Below are 12909 nucleotides of genomic sequence, written 5' to 3'. Positions count from 1 at the left end.
GTGCAGAGCTCCGGTGCAAACTTTTGGGGGTGAATTAAGTGATTTAAGTCCTGCCAAGGCTGGGTTTGATTCCGGCGCAATAAGGGTGTGTGACGGCGAGGGGCTGGGGGACGTTTTCCTTTCACCTCGCAGTCGAGCATGGCCCTGGAGCCCCGTGTGACATGTGCTGGCTGGTGCCACTTCGTGTCACCGGCGCATTTCTGGGCTGCGCTCGCAGCTTTCAGGGACTCGTGCACTGGCTGGGAAAATAATCTGTGACTGATGGAGGACGGAGCCTCCCTGGGGTGGGTTTGGGGGTGGGTTTCGTCTTTTTCTCGTACCCGAGGGCATCTGCAGTGGCCGTGTGGCTCTGCCTGGCGGCGGGAGGGGGTGCTGGGCCGGGCTGTCGCTGTGCGGGCAGGTACCTGCTGCGGGAGCTGGAACCGGCGTCTGACGCTGCCCTGATGGAGGACAGAGACCCCGGGCTGAGTCGCCCGGCACAGAGCGCTTGGCTTTGTGTCAAGGCCTCCTGAGAGTTGCCCAGACACGCTTACGTGTGTGTGTGTGTGTGTGTGTGTGTGTGTACAGCTTTTACACCCCGGGGTTAACTCTCTCCAGCGCTGAGCCGCAGCAGAGCTGGAAGCTCTTGCGCTGAGCCGGCAGCCCCAGCACTCCAGTCTGGGCAGCCAAGAGCTCCTGAGGTCCTCGGGACGGAGTCTGTCTCTCAGCCGCTGCCATTTTGGGGTCAGATGTTTGCTCTTGGCTCGCTGAATTCACACTTTCCTTGGCTGATTCACCAGACGATGCTCCCTGCTCATCTCAGCTCCCCAAAGATGGAGATCTCCCTGCCGTAGCCGTTGGTGGATTTGTGTGTCAGGGTTAGACGTTAGAGAGGCACCACAAGAGGACTGTGAGATGACCAGAGGGTGCCCTGGGACTGCCGGTAAGTTTGTGTTGTTTTTTTTTTTTTTTTTTTTTTTTTTTTTTTTTTTTTTTTTCTGGTTAGGACTGAAAGTGGCTTCTTTTCGGAGCGGTTGTAGTTATGGCCAAATGTTACATCCTGTTGTGATGTTGCTATGGCAAAGCCAGGCAACATCTGGAGCAACACAAATTCTCTCCGGCGACCGTCGGAGGGTTTATTTATAGCCTCGCTGGTGAAAGGAGATGCCTGAGCGTGAAGTCTCCATGGGCAAATCATGGCGGGGGCAGCCTGGTGCTGGGCGCTCACCTGGCTGGGACCCGGGGTGGTGGGAAGAGGCGAGGTCTGGCTGGTCCCAAGCAGCCGTCAGAAAGGAGCAGACTCCCTCGAGGACCCTCCGACTCCGTTTTTTGCCCCTGATGGGGGGAGGATGGCTCCTTACCAGCGTTTCCCAGTTTCACGTTGGGGTTGGCTGACCGGAGGGATGTGAGCAGATATTTTCACGGTGGTATTGGGGGGAAAAGATTGGGTTTGGCAGGTGAGCAAGGCTGCGTTTAGTGAACAAAGTGACGTGCACAGAAAAGCAACAGGAAGGAAGCAAAGGGCCACAGCTGCACCTCGGCACCAGCAGCTCACCGCAGCAAAGGGCAGAAGCTGCTGCACTGGCAGCAGGTCTCCAGCTGTCTGCAGCCCTGGGGTTTTAGGGAAGGGTTAGACTGGCTCTGAGGAAGGATTTCTGTGCAGAAGGGGCTGTTGGGCGTTGGAATGGGCTGCCCAGGGCAGGGGGGAGTCCCCGGGATCCCTGGAGGGGTTGAAGAGTCGGGCTGAGCCAGCGCTGAGGGGTCTGGGGGAGTTGGGAACGGTCAGGGGGAGGTTAATGCTTGGACTGGAGGAGCTGCAAGGGCTTTTCCAACGAAGATGATTCTGTTATGCCTCCGTGTCTATTTACACTGGGTGGTGGCTGGACGGCCACACTGGCCTCTGAAGAGGTAGAAACGTAAATATTTTTCTAAGCAGAAGCTGAGTGTCGGTGCTGCAGCGGGCACAGGCTGAGCCGCGCTGCCGGTGCGGTTCCCTCTCTGCTCGCTCGTTGCAAACGTGCTGCTGCCAGAGTTCCTGCCATGGCAGGTCCCCTCCGCGTGCACGCACACGCACGCATTTCGGGTGGCTTCGCCACAGCTCTGCTGCTCGGCCGGGGAGTGGCTGAAGAGCTAGTCGGGTTTGCTCCAGCCTTGGCCCTTGCCCTGGGCATTGCATATTCCCTAAAAGTCTCTTCCTCTCTGCTTTGAAGGATGGGGCAGCAGCCATGACGTTGCTGCAGCTGCCATTTCCTTTTATGCAGACGGTTCAGGAGCAGAAACCGCGTTGCTCCTGTGTCGGACTGTCCTGAGTGTTTAACATGCAGCTCACAGGACAGTGGTGCAAAAGGCTGTGGGGCAGGGCAAACCCAGGTCCAACAACCCATCCTGGGCTTTACTATCCCCACACAAGCCAAGCCAAAAAAATCAGGGTGATGTGTCCAAATCATGAGGGTTTGTGAAAAAATTAAGAGTGTATTTGGCTTTGGCAAGGGTGTTGGCGCAAGGGGAAGAACCCTGAATTATTGACCAGCTATTTGTGCCAACGTCAGGCGTGCCTGAGTCTGGCCAGTTTATCCCATGGAGAGGTGACACAGCTTTAAAAATTTGTCCCTCACGTGACTGTGAGCAAATCTTGCTGCAGCATTTCGTGACCTGGGGGGATTGGTCCCCAACACCACTGGTGTTGGCGGGGAGTATTGCCTGCTCCCAGTTCGGCTCGGGAGCCCAGCCCTTGGTCCTGCTGGGAAGCGGTTCTGTTTGTTTTGGGCAGCCTCAGCAAGGATTTAAGACTTCCAGAGGTAACAAATGGCGTTTTGTCTCGCTGCAGAGCATCTCTGCAATGTGCGTTGATAAAAAACTGTCCCTGCGAGCATGGGCCTGGCTGGCTCCCGGGCTGATAAGGGCCGGGGTAACCAACATCCCTTGACAGCGGCTGGCACAGGGGGTGGCATCGGGAGAGCTGGTGGTCCACGCGTCACCCACGCCGCCTGTGTGAGCATGTTGGCTGTGCTGGGGGCTGCCGGGGTCCCAGGGGGCTCTGGTTGAGGCCCTGGGAGGCTTTTCCAGCCCCACAGACACTGTTAGCCTGGAGCCAGGGCGCAGGTCGCTGGGGGCTCTTTGCAAACCCTTCAGGGTGATCTTGGGGTAAACTCAGCTGCTGCTGGGAAGCAGCACCCAGCTGAGCCCCAGCACCCCGGAGGTGTGGGACCATCTAGGTGTTTTCCTGCATCCCGCTTCGGGATGCTGCCCTGGGATGGGGATCAGGCAGCCGGCACCTCGTGCACCATAAAAGGCAAAAGCGCTGGGGAAGAGCTGCTGGGGCGGCCGCGGCGGCTCGCTGCAATGCCAGGCATCCCGGCTGTGTATAAACGGATTAAAGCCCTCCAGCTCCCCTGCTCCCCCTCCTTCCGGAGAGTCCACGGGAGCCCGTTTGGCAGAAGGATTATCCAAAGGGAGGAACTTTCTGTTCGGAGGGTTGTTTAAAGAAATGCCCGAAGCGTTAATAGGGATTTTTGCTAAGTTGGGCATTGGAGTCTCCTCAGGGAAACTTGTTTCTGAGGGTGCTGTCGGGGTTCTCTGTTTATCTTGGGCAGTCTTTTCTATGTCACAGCAACTCCTTTAGCAAGAACGTATTCCCACAGATCACTCCAGCCGACCCAGCTCTGCCCTGCGTGCTCAGTGCAGGCGGTATCTCTTCCCCGAAACACTGGGACGCAGACCAAAGCTGCGCGCTGCTTCCAAGGAAGGAGCTCTGCGTCCGTCGGGCGCGGGGCAGGGAGGCAGGGAAGAGCGCCAGGGGCACGGCTGTGGGTTTGCAAACTCTCCGGGGAACTCACGGAGGAACTGAGGGAGGTGATCCTGCCCAGATGAGCTGCAGCAAATCACTGGGGAAGCAGCGAGATCGGAGGGAAGCCAGGGAGGATTGCTGCACGGGAGCACAGGGAGTTATTGCCGCGGCAGGTTGGGGAAAAGAGGAGAGTCCCTGAAGAAAGATGCAGATGGGCAGCAAGTCCTGGCCGGGAAGTGCTATGGACCAGTGAATTGGAAGCCAGGGGATGTTTCTGCAGTTATTCAGGTGGGATATATTTGGGTAGGGACCAGCGTAGCATCAACTCTGACAGCTGTTGTGTTAGGAGAGAGCCTCCTGCCCTGCCGCAGAGGATGGGCTCCATCGTGCCAACGTGCATTTTCATCTCTGCTGGCCATGAGGCTAAAACCCGTCGGTTCACATGACCCAGGCACGGAGGCTTCCAAGCTGCCTCCGTCTCTCCCAGTAGTGGAGGAAGGAGAAGGCGGTGCTGAAAGTCTGCCGGGACGCAAGGTGGGAAGAAATCTTGGCTGGCCACTTTCAAAGCATTTGGACCAGGAATTAAGGAATTACGGTGACTGAGCTGCTGGCCATGGAAGCCTCTACCTGGCAGTACCATGGATATTTACGGGATGACACAAGTAAGGCGAGGGGGAGAGACTCTGCTACTTCCCGGGGAGCCTCTGCAGGGACGTGTGAGGATTATACTCGGCTGCAACTCGGGCAGGAGGGCCTGGGGCACAGGCTGGAGAGGGGGGACCTTCCCGACCCTGGCAGCGACACGCCAGCCCCTGCCAAGAAGTCAGAGATATGCAGCAGCAGGCAGAGAGGGCAGGGGGGGCTGGCAGGGGACCTGTGCTTGGAAGAGCACCCCGTGTCGACAGGGTGCGGGAGAGGGGAGGAGGGAGAAGCCCCTCTGAAGGTGTACAAAATGGAGGTCAGGCACCAGCGAGCGGGCACGGGCCGGACGGTGAAGCCGGTGGTGTACAGGTTGGAGGAGAGCGAGTACAGGCGCCTGATCGAAGAGGCAGAAGCAGAACCTGAGGAGGAATGGGAAGCGGCAGAGCACAAGGTACCTGTGATTCAGGAGGGCTACCCAGGAGATGGGAAGGCGGCAAGTCCGAGGCTAAACAGGCTCAACTCTTTCCAAGGAGTCCTGAGGAGGCAGATGAGCCGTTCAGACTCTGAAAGCAGTGCAGAGAGCAGGCAAGTGAATAAACTGACCCTGAACTCTCCCTCGGAGAGAAACAAGCCGAGTGTCCCCATCAGGTCAGATAGCTTCGAGCGAAACGCCATGCTCATGGATTACATTTTGCAAAGCAAACAGGAGGCAACAACATCTGTTTCCTACGTCCCCAGAGAAAGCAGCAAGGCAGCTGAAAGCTTCAGGCAGGCGGTGAGCTTCACCCCCTGGCCTGATGGCGCTCCAGACCTTTGCCAGAACGGCCAGAACGGCGAGGAGGATCCAGCCAGGAAGCCCGAGCCAGACAAGCAGGTAGTGAAGAGCCTCGAGAGGATGGTCTCTGCGGTTGCAAATTATGCTTCAGTGGCTACAGGCACTGAAAAGCTTTCGAGACAGAGCAGCAGCCAGCTCCTTGAGAGCAGGGAACAGCTCGGAGGTGAAGCAGAGGCAGGGATACTCGATTCATACATCCAGCAAAAAACCCCACCGGCCCCTCCTGTCAGGTCCCACAGCAAAGAGAGCCTGGCTTTGAGTATGAGCAAGACTGTGGTGATGACGGAGGCGCTGCTGGAGCCCCGCAGCGATGCAGCGAAGCCTGCCAAGGAGCAGTGGGCAGCTGCAGGCGCGGAGCAGCTAACTGGAGGCAGGACTGCAGGAGGAGGGGGCTCGGAGGAGCCCGAGCGGAAGGGGAGGAAGAGTCAGGAGGATGAGAAAGTGCTTAAAGTTGCCGACGCAAAGAAAACCTTCGAAAAGCCCAAGGCGGCGGAGGGGAAGGCAGCGACGCCACCACCCAGCGCTGCCAGGAAAGGTGAGGTGTGACGGCTCTGCCAGGGACGGGCGGGCACCCCCGGCTCTGCCTCGTGGGGCCGGGGTGGCTCCGGAGCACGCTGCAGCCCCGGGCTGGCGGCGAGGGGAGGTGGGGACGAGGCGGTGGGGAGGTTTTCAGAAACTAGCTGCCTTGTCATAGCCGAGCAACAGATGGGATGCGCTCAGGGCACGTTTAGTGATCTACGGTCGTAGCGAGGCAGGATGAAAATCAGGTGTTGCTTCACGTCTACTATCCGCTTGGTAAAGGTACTTCTTGTGGTGAAACTGTTTTGTGAGTAAGAGATTCGCTTTTGAAGACTGTCCTGTATATAAATAATATCCAGTACTCCTATACTGCTTCTCATGGACAGATGCCATGCAGAAGTGCCCATCCGATACTTTCTCCCGCTGTCATGTGTGATTATTCAGCTTTGCCTCTCCAGGCACTGGGTGAGCCAATATAATTTTATTTTCGTTATGGCACAGAAAGGAGGTTTTATTTTCCTTAGGTTCTTTTTCTCCCGCACCGTGACTTAGCTGAATAAGCCTTTCAGAAGAATGACATCAACTTGGAAACCCTTTGACTGAAAAACTACAGATAAATGAACATTGTTGAAATTTCACGGGTGAAACGGCAGTTGTGCAGAAACAGGGAGAGGTTAGAAACGGGTGTTTGGAAGTTTGAATCCTGCAAGGATGTGTCGACCCATGCTGGTTGACTTGCATCTTCTGTTTATTGACAATCTGTGATTGTGGATTTCCTTATAAGGGAGAATAAACGTGTTAAGGCACAGGAAATCCATGCTAGCTTTTAATTGAATAGCATGTTTGCTTCAAAAATAGGTGTGATGATGCCACCATGCTCGGTACATTGTGCTGTCCATTACTCTCGTTTGCAGAAGTCCCAAACCCGAGTCAGAATATGAACATTGCCACAGAGTTTGTGTGTGTGAGAGAGTGATAACAAAAAGCCTTACAGCGATGAAAAATAGATCCTATCCTCTCAGGAAGCATCTGAAGACACATGATCATTCTCATGATGCAAAGAAATAGAGTTGTGAAATATTTGTCACTGTGAACTATCTGCCACCTGACAGACTCGGGCTCTGTACACGAGCAGGGATAGTACTGGCGTTATCGGGGTGTCTGGAGTGACGCAGCCTCCCCGCTCCTCGAGTGGGAGATTCGCCTGATTCAGTGGTGGGGCTGACACGGCGTGTTTTCCCAGCCAGCTGAGCCGGGGGATGTTTCCATCAGCAGTGAGGCACGGCTCCTTTGCGGGGAATGGTATAGGTGATCTTACAGAGGTGATCTTACAGAGGCAGGGGGTGAGAAGGGGCTGCAGGAAGTGGGGCTCCATCCCTAAGGCATTGCTGGCTACAGCTAAATCAGTCCTGACAGGTGTTGACCTGCTTGTTCTTCAGAAGAAATAGGGAGGGAGGGTCAGGACAATCTATTCCAGTGCTGAACTGTGAAAATGTTGCAATAAAGAAGAGCAGGAATAGCTTCTCATTTTGCTATATCCTGTTGGGTTTTTCTAAAAATCTGTTCCTAAACATACATCTTCCCAGCTGTCACGCCGCCTAACTGAACACGAACATCTCGCACATACTTACCATTATACGATTCCTTTCTTGTACCTCTGACTTTCCCAGCACCTTTGGTCCAACTTGATCCTAGACAGCAGGGAGAGAAACAGAATGAGATGGCAAAAGGATTCAAAACTGGCTGAAGAATGAGGCCAAGACTAGGATATGTGATGAGTGTAACATGGAATGCTGCAGGAATCACAGCGCCAAGCCTCACGTCACCGCTCGCTGCTCAAAGCCCCTGCTCGTTACGTGGTGCCTGGCTAATTTTTTTCCTGCTATGCAGAAAGATAGGAAGTGTGAATCCCAGGTTATTCACGTTGTAAATAAAATATAGCTTGCTTTTTGCTTTTTTTTTTTTTTTTTTGTCTCTGTGTGTGTGTCCTGCTTTCTTGTCTCTCTCTTCCTAGCTAATCATCTGGTGTAGTGGAGATAGCAACAAAGAAAATCCCATCTGTTGCAACTAATTGCTTCATTTTTATTTGGTGTCCCAGCATTTTAATTAGGTATTGGGACCACCTCCCTTTTATCATAGAAATGGGAAAAAAGAAAGAAAAAAATATACTTCACAGTCCTGTACAATGATGAAGGAAAATACATGAGGAAACAGACTAGCTGGAAATTAATTTAGAGATTTCCTTTCTCTGTAAAACCTGAGGGCAGCCTGGATCTCTGTGCCTTTCCTGTAGAGGAGCTGGCAGGGATGTGTATGACATCTGCATTACTGCGGATGACATGCGTGAGAGTGTGTATATGCAGCAATCAATGTGCTTTATGAAATGTAAATCATTAATAACGATAGCATGAATTATTAATACCCATCCTGACCTAATGTTCAGTTATTCTTCCTTATCAATCTCCAGCCTCCCGTCCGTGCCATGCAGCACACAGACGATGTCATCGCAAGCGCTCGCTCGCCACAGCGGATTTCTGCTACCCTTTGGGGAGGGGGCTTGCGATCTGACCCCGATTTACTGGGTCTGGAAGTAGCGCAGGGACTCGTTCGATGTCATGCAGAAAGGTGGAGCAGACCCGGGATTAAACCTAAGGCGCGCTGACTCCTCACCCTCTGCTTTAATTCACACGTTCCTCTTCCCTCCCTGTCCGCAGGCTCTGATACACTCTCGCACACTTCTCCCTTCCTGGCTGTTATTTTTAAAAATCTGATGGAACATATTGCTCTCCTTATCTTCATTCCATAATTCTACAGCTCCCCTTTCTGGCCAAGGATTGAATAAGGCCAGACCAAATGGATTTTTGCTCTCTCACTCTCTCTCTCTCTCCAGGCAAACGCTTTGCTGGGTCTGGGCAACAGATCAGCACAGGGCAGCGCTTCCCTGGGCAGAGCACGTAATCCTGGCCAAGAGACAGAATTGATTAAGCCATAATCAAGAGCTGTTCCGTGGTGGTTGTTAGGACAATTTTGTCTTGGCAGCTGCTCAACGTTTTGATGATCATTGAAATGTCCCTTAAAAGCCAGCCCTGTGAGCAGTTTAATAAAGCTACCCTTGCCCTTCGCTATGTGTCCGGTGGATGTTGAGAAAATGAGGCAAAAAGAGTAAATCTAATGCTATTCCATGCACAGAAGATGGTTGTTTTTTGTTTTTCATTGCCATCGGCTCAGATTTTCCTGCATAAAAAAAGCCCTACATTCCAGTAATGTTAAGTGAAACGTAAGATCACATCACTGATTTCAACAGGAGCAGCTGAATCTGGCCTTGCCTACCTAAATCACGAGAGCCGTGGGAGAAGAAATATAAAAATAGGCAACCTTCAAGTGGGAGAACCTCGTGCTTCCTGTAAAGTTGTTTAAGTATAATAATAAATCAAAAGGCTTCAAGAAAGAAATAGATAACGAGCGGACACAAATTTCCTTTAAAAGTTGTATAACTTGGATATCTGCAGACCCAAGGGCCCAAACAAAAACTGTTGTGTCTGGCATATTTTACGTGACTTAGTTAAGCTGCAAAATAACAGGACTTTAAATTGCTGATCTCTCTAAACCCTCCCTAAGCCGTTTTCCTTCATTCAGAATATATTTAGCGATGAGGATTTAAGCAAATTGAAATGTTCGCGACAAATTCATCCCTCGAGTGATCTGACCAGCTCTGAATGACTGGGTTTGCCATCCATCTAAGATTGCTCAGAGCCCAGTTGCATAATATCAGCCGAAGGCCAAAGAAGCCATCAAAATTTCTCCTAGAAAGAGGTGCCTCAGGTGTTTTGTGTCTTTCTTTACCTTTTTTAACTAATAACACCACACAGGTAAGGAAAGCTGCGGGCCATACCGAACGCGTTAGTTATAAGGCACGTCAAGACCATCACAGGAACAAACCAGCATGATTTATTGCAGCGACGGAATCGATGCATATTTGCAAGGAAGCTAAATTTAGCTGCTGACATAAGTTTCAGAGGTGGAGTCTGCAGACACGGTGCTGTTTCCGTATAAAGACTGTGAGATAGACTGACTGCAGCAATCGTGCATCGATGTAGCAGAGGGTAAAATATGTGGGATGGGTAAAACTAGTGAAATGTATTTTTGAATAAATTCTGAATCTTTTCTGCAACATTTAATAGTCAGGCGTGCTGGTACTGATAAAACAGAAGGACAAACTTTGTTGTGTGGTTCCTGTAGCTGCAAGCATTTGGTAATGGGATATTTTCCTTTACAAAAATTAGGATTTGTGACATATTTTGACAAGCTGTTAGGCTTACATCACTCCGGCTATAATTTAAGTACTGTTTGTTAGAATGATGTTATTTAGCTGAAGTGATGAAGATTACTGTTTACAGTGGAACCAGAGAGCATGTGTAAAGCTCAGCCATTCCTTCTGCTGATGAAGACTTCAGCCTGAAATGTGTGCCATTCCTTCATTGCCTTGTAGGGTGAGCCGCTGCCATCTAAACGGCTCATTAATCCAGGTCGGGATCCGAGCGATCTTTGGAGCATTTCCATCGAAATGTTTAAGGAAGCACTAGTGAAAATTCAACAGGTATCGCTTCCGTCTGAGTCTGTCCTTTGTGACTCTCCCAACGCCGCGCCGGGGCGAGCCACGAACCGGCCGTTTGGGTGGCAGTTGCGGAGAGGATTAGCTGTCACTCAGATTTCTCAGGACAAATTTTGCTGTGCGTCTTCTGCGTGTCGCTCTCTTTTTAGATGGATGCCAAAAATCTTCCTTGGTTGCTCTTCCAAGCTGTTGCGTAGTGCTGGGTGCTGCTGCCTTCGCTCTTTTCCAATCCAGGGTAAAAGCATCGCCTGGTACATGATTAAAATATCATTTCAAGCTTGCCCACTGTTTTGAGCTAGAAGGAGCTATACATATGTATATTTTTAGGGATGATTTGATATGCTTTTATTAATGTTTTTTTTCCTAAAGTTTTAAGCCACATGCACAGGTTTGAGACTCCTAATAAATTAGTGGCCGTGGGACTGGCAGTCAAGACACTCAATTCTATCACTGACTCATTGTGTGACCTTCAGCAAGTCACGTACTTACGTGGAAAATATGAATCACGGCCTAAACCCACTGAACTACAGATTACCTGTAGGTCTGCTGCAAGGCTGCCAAACTGCTTTTCTTTTCTTCTTTTTTAGCTTTAAAGAGATTGTTTGAGGGAGGAGGGTGGAGAGTAAGTGTGCTGGGCTGGCTTTCAGAAGGAAGGTATTAATTTCACGGTAATTGGTGCCGTGGGCAGTGCGTGGCAGGGATGCAGGCTTGCGACTCTAATCTTTGGGTGTATAATTTTTTTATCAAGGTGTTGTTCACTAGGTAGGAGACTCCAGTTTATTCCCTCGGTGGTTACACTCATGTCAATGTTTAACACTTTAGATAGCATTTGTTTGCTTAATTTGTAGCTACTTTGGCATCTGATGTTTCCACCAGCTGTAATCACCAGCAAAACCACCACACATGTATCAGCGAGGCTTTTTGCGTGTTTTAACACCCACCTATCACTTAACAGGGAGTAGTTCACAGTCCTGCTGCAGTTTCACAGGGGAAAAGGAGGGTTCTCAGCTCATCACCACACACATATTTCTCTAAACTCTGACGGATTATCAGGGGAGTTACAGATGTGTCGCTCCCCTGAAAAATTAGGCGCCTTAAAGCACCTAACCACATGCAAATGAATTTGCAAATATTGGCTAAAACTTACAAGGAAGCTAGACTAGCTTTTGGTTTTGGCCATGTATGGTAAACACTGTGCAACGTGGGCACCGATCTAGCATCACTCATCCGCTCCTCAAGTTCCCCGGAGGAACAGAAACACACAGCCTCCGAGAGTGGCATTACCCTGCGTGCCTTGAGGTATTCCGGTGCAGGTACTCACCTTCTTGCTCTTTATTGTGTCGTTTACTAATAACTTAGCTTCTTTCACTGAACAGCGGGGATAAAAACCCTCTTTACAACCACATAAGCCAGCATCCCCAGAAGCAGCTTTACCGTTAGCGCGGCGGGGAGAACTTTCAGTTTCAAGCTGCTGTCCTGTGCCTCCCGTCAAGGCGTGATTTTTAGCAGGGGTTTAAGCTCGCCTTTTGTCACCGCCTTGCTGGCAGCGCCATTTTCTACAGGCCCCAGCAGGTCGGCGTGACAAAACGAGGCGATGGGGTTGGTTTTCTTGCAGAGCTGTCACTTCTCCCCACAGCAAGGCTCTAGCCGCGCCCTGCCTGGCCAAGGGCTCACCAGGGGCCGCACCCGCGCCTTCGCTCATCCCGGTTCTCGGTTTGGTGGCGCAAAGTGCCCCCAAAACCCCCTGGGCCTCCGGCCGGGACGCCCCTCCCTTTGCTCGCACCTTGAGGGCCCGAAGCAGAGGACGGAGGTGCGGTCCCAGCGCTGCTGGGCCTGCGGGGGGAAGAGGCCTGAGGCCGGCTGGCGAGGTGCGGGGGTTTGTGCCGTCTCCATGTTCTCTGTTGGCATTACTCTGTCTTCTAGCGAGCTGCCTTTTCAAACATCATTGGATTTTTTCAAGTTAAATCTTCATGCTTATTGCATCTGTCACTTCTGGGATTCGCTCCAAGCAAAAGGCAGAGATTCAGTTTAATGGCAATGAGAAGGAATGCACAGAAGGGTAAAATATCAGCTTTCCTGAGTGATGCAGCAAAGGATGCTGAGAGATCTGTCCTCAGTAACTGTTCCATGCATCATGTTCAAGTTTAATATTAGACTTTAGCGACGGCTTCATAAAATGGCTCATTAAGGCACGACGCTGCATTCTGGTTGCAGGAGAATTGATGTTACTGGTTTCAATGGGATTATCGATTCCAACGAGTCTAACTCGGATGCCAGCTTCCTATTTTGAAGACATGAGCAAAACACTTCCTGGCCCGAGTTTGCAGCTTGGTGAGGTCATCAGCGCACCACTCCCAGGGCTAGGAATGTCCTTTTAGGCAAACTCGCAGGCACATTTTCACTTGACTTTTAAAAGTATGGGTTTGTTTGTTTTGATTTTTGTTTTACCGAAGCTTTTGGGATAATCTCAGTCCTTCTCTAAGGATGTGTTGGAACAGAAACTCACTGAGGATTTGAAGTGCCCCAGTTTAAGCG

General features: G+C 51.4%; 2 protein-coding genes across 2 annotated transcripts in view; both read left to right on the top strand.

Annotated features, from left to right (window-relative positions):
- Positions 1–12909, top strand: part of SSH1 (slingshot protein phosphatase 1) — a 45700-nt gene that overhangs the window by 21543 nt on the left and 11248 nt on the right. Inside the window, exon 15 of the transcript XR_003399524.1 lies at positions 4788–4792. The gene's annotated coding sequence lies outside the window, so the exon portion shown is untranslated. The remainder of the gene's footprint in view (positions 1–4787; positions 4793–12909) is intronic.
- CORO1C (coronin 1C) overlaps positions 4916–12909 on the top strand; it is a 51585-nt gene continuing 43591 nt past the window's right edge. The window contains exon 1 of the mRNA XM_026859643.1: positions 4916–5778. Coding sequence (XP_026715444.1) covers positions 4956–5778 — 823 coding nt within the window. The 5' untranslated portion in view covers positions 4916–4955. The remainder of the gene's footprint in view (positions 5779–12909) is intronic.

The sequence above is a fragment of the Athene cunicularia genome (assembly GCF_003259725.1).
Source record: "Athene cunicularia isolate RWA chromosome 15 unlocalized genomic scaffold, athCun1 chr15_part1, whole genome shotgun sequence".
Taxonomy (NCBI): Eukaryota; Metazoa; Chordata; class Aves; order Strigiformes; family Strigidae; genus Athene; species Athene cunicularia.
Note: the sequence above shows the minus strand (reverse complement) of the source record. Positions and strands in the feature narration are given on the sequence as shown.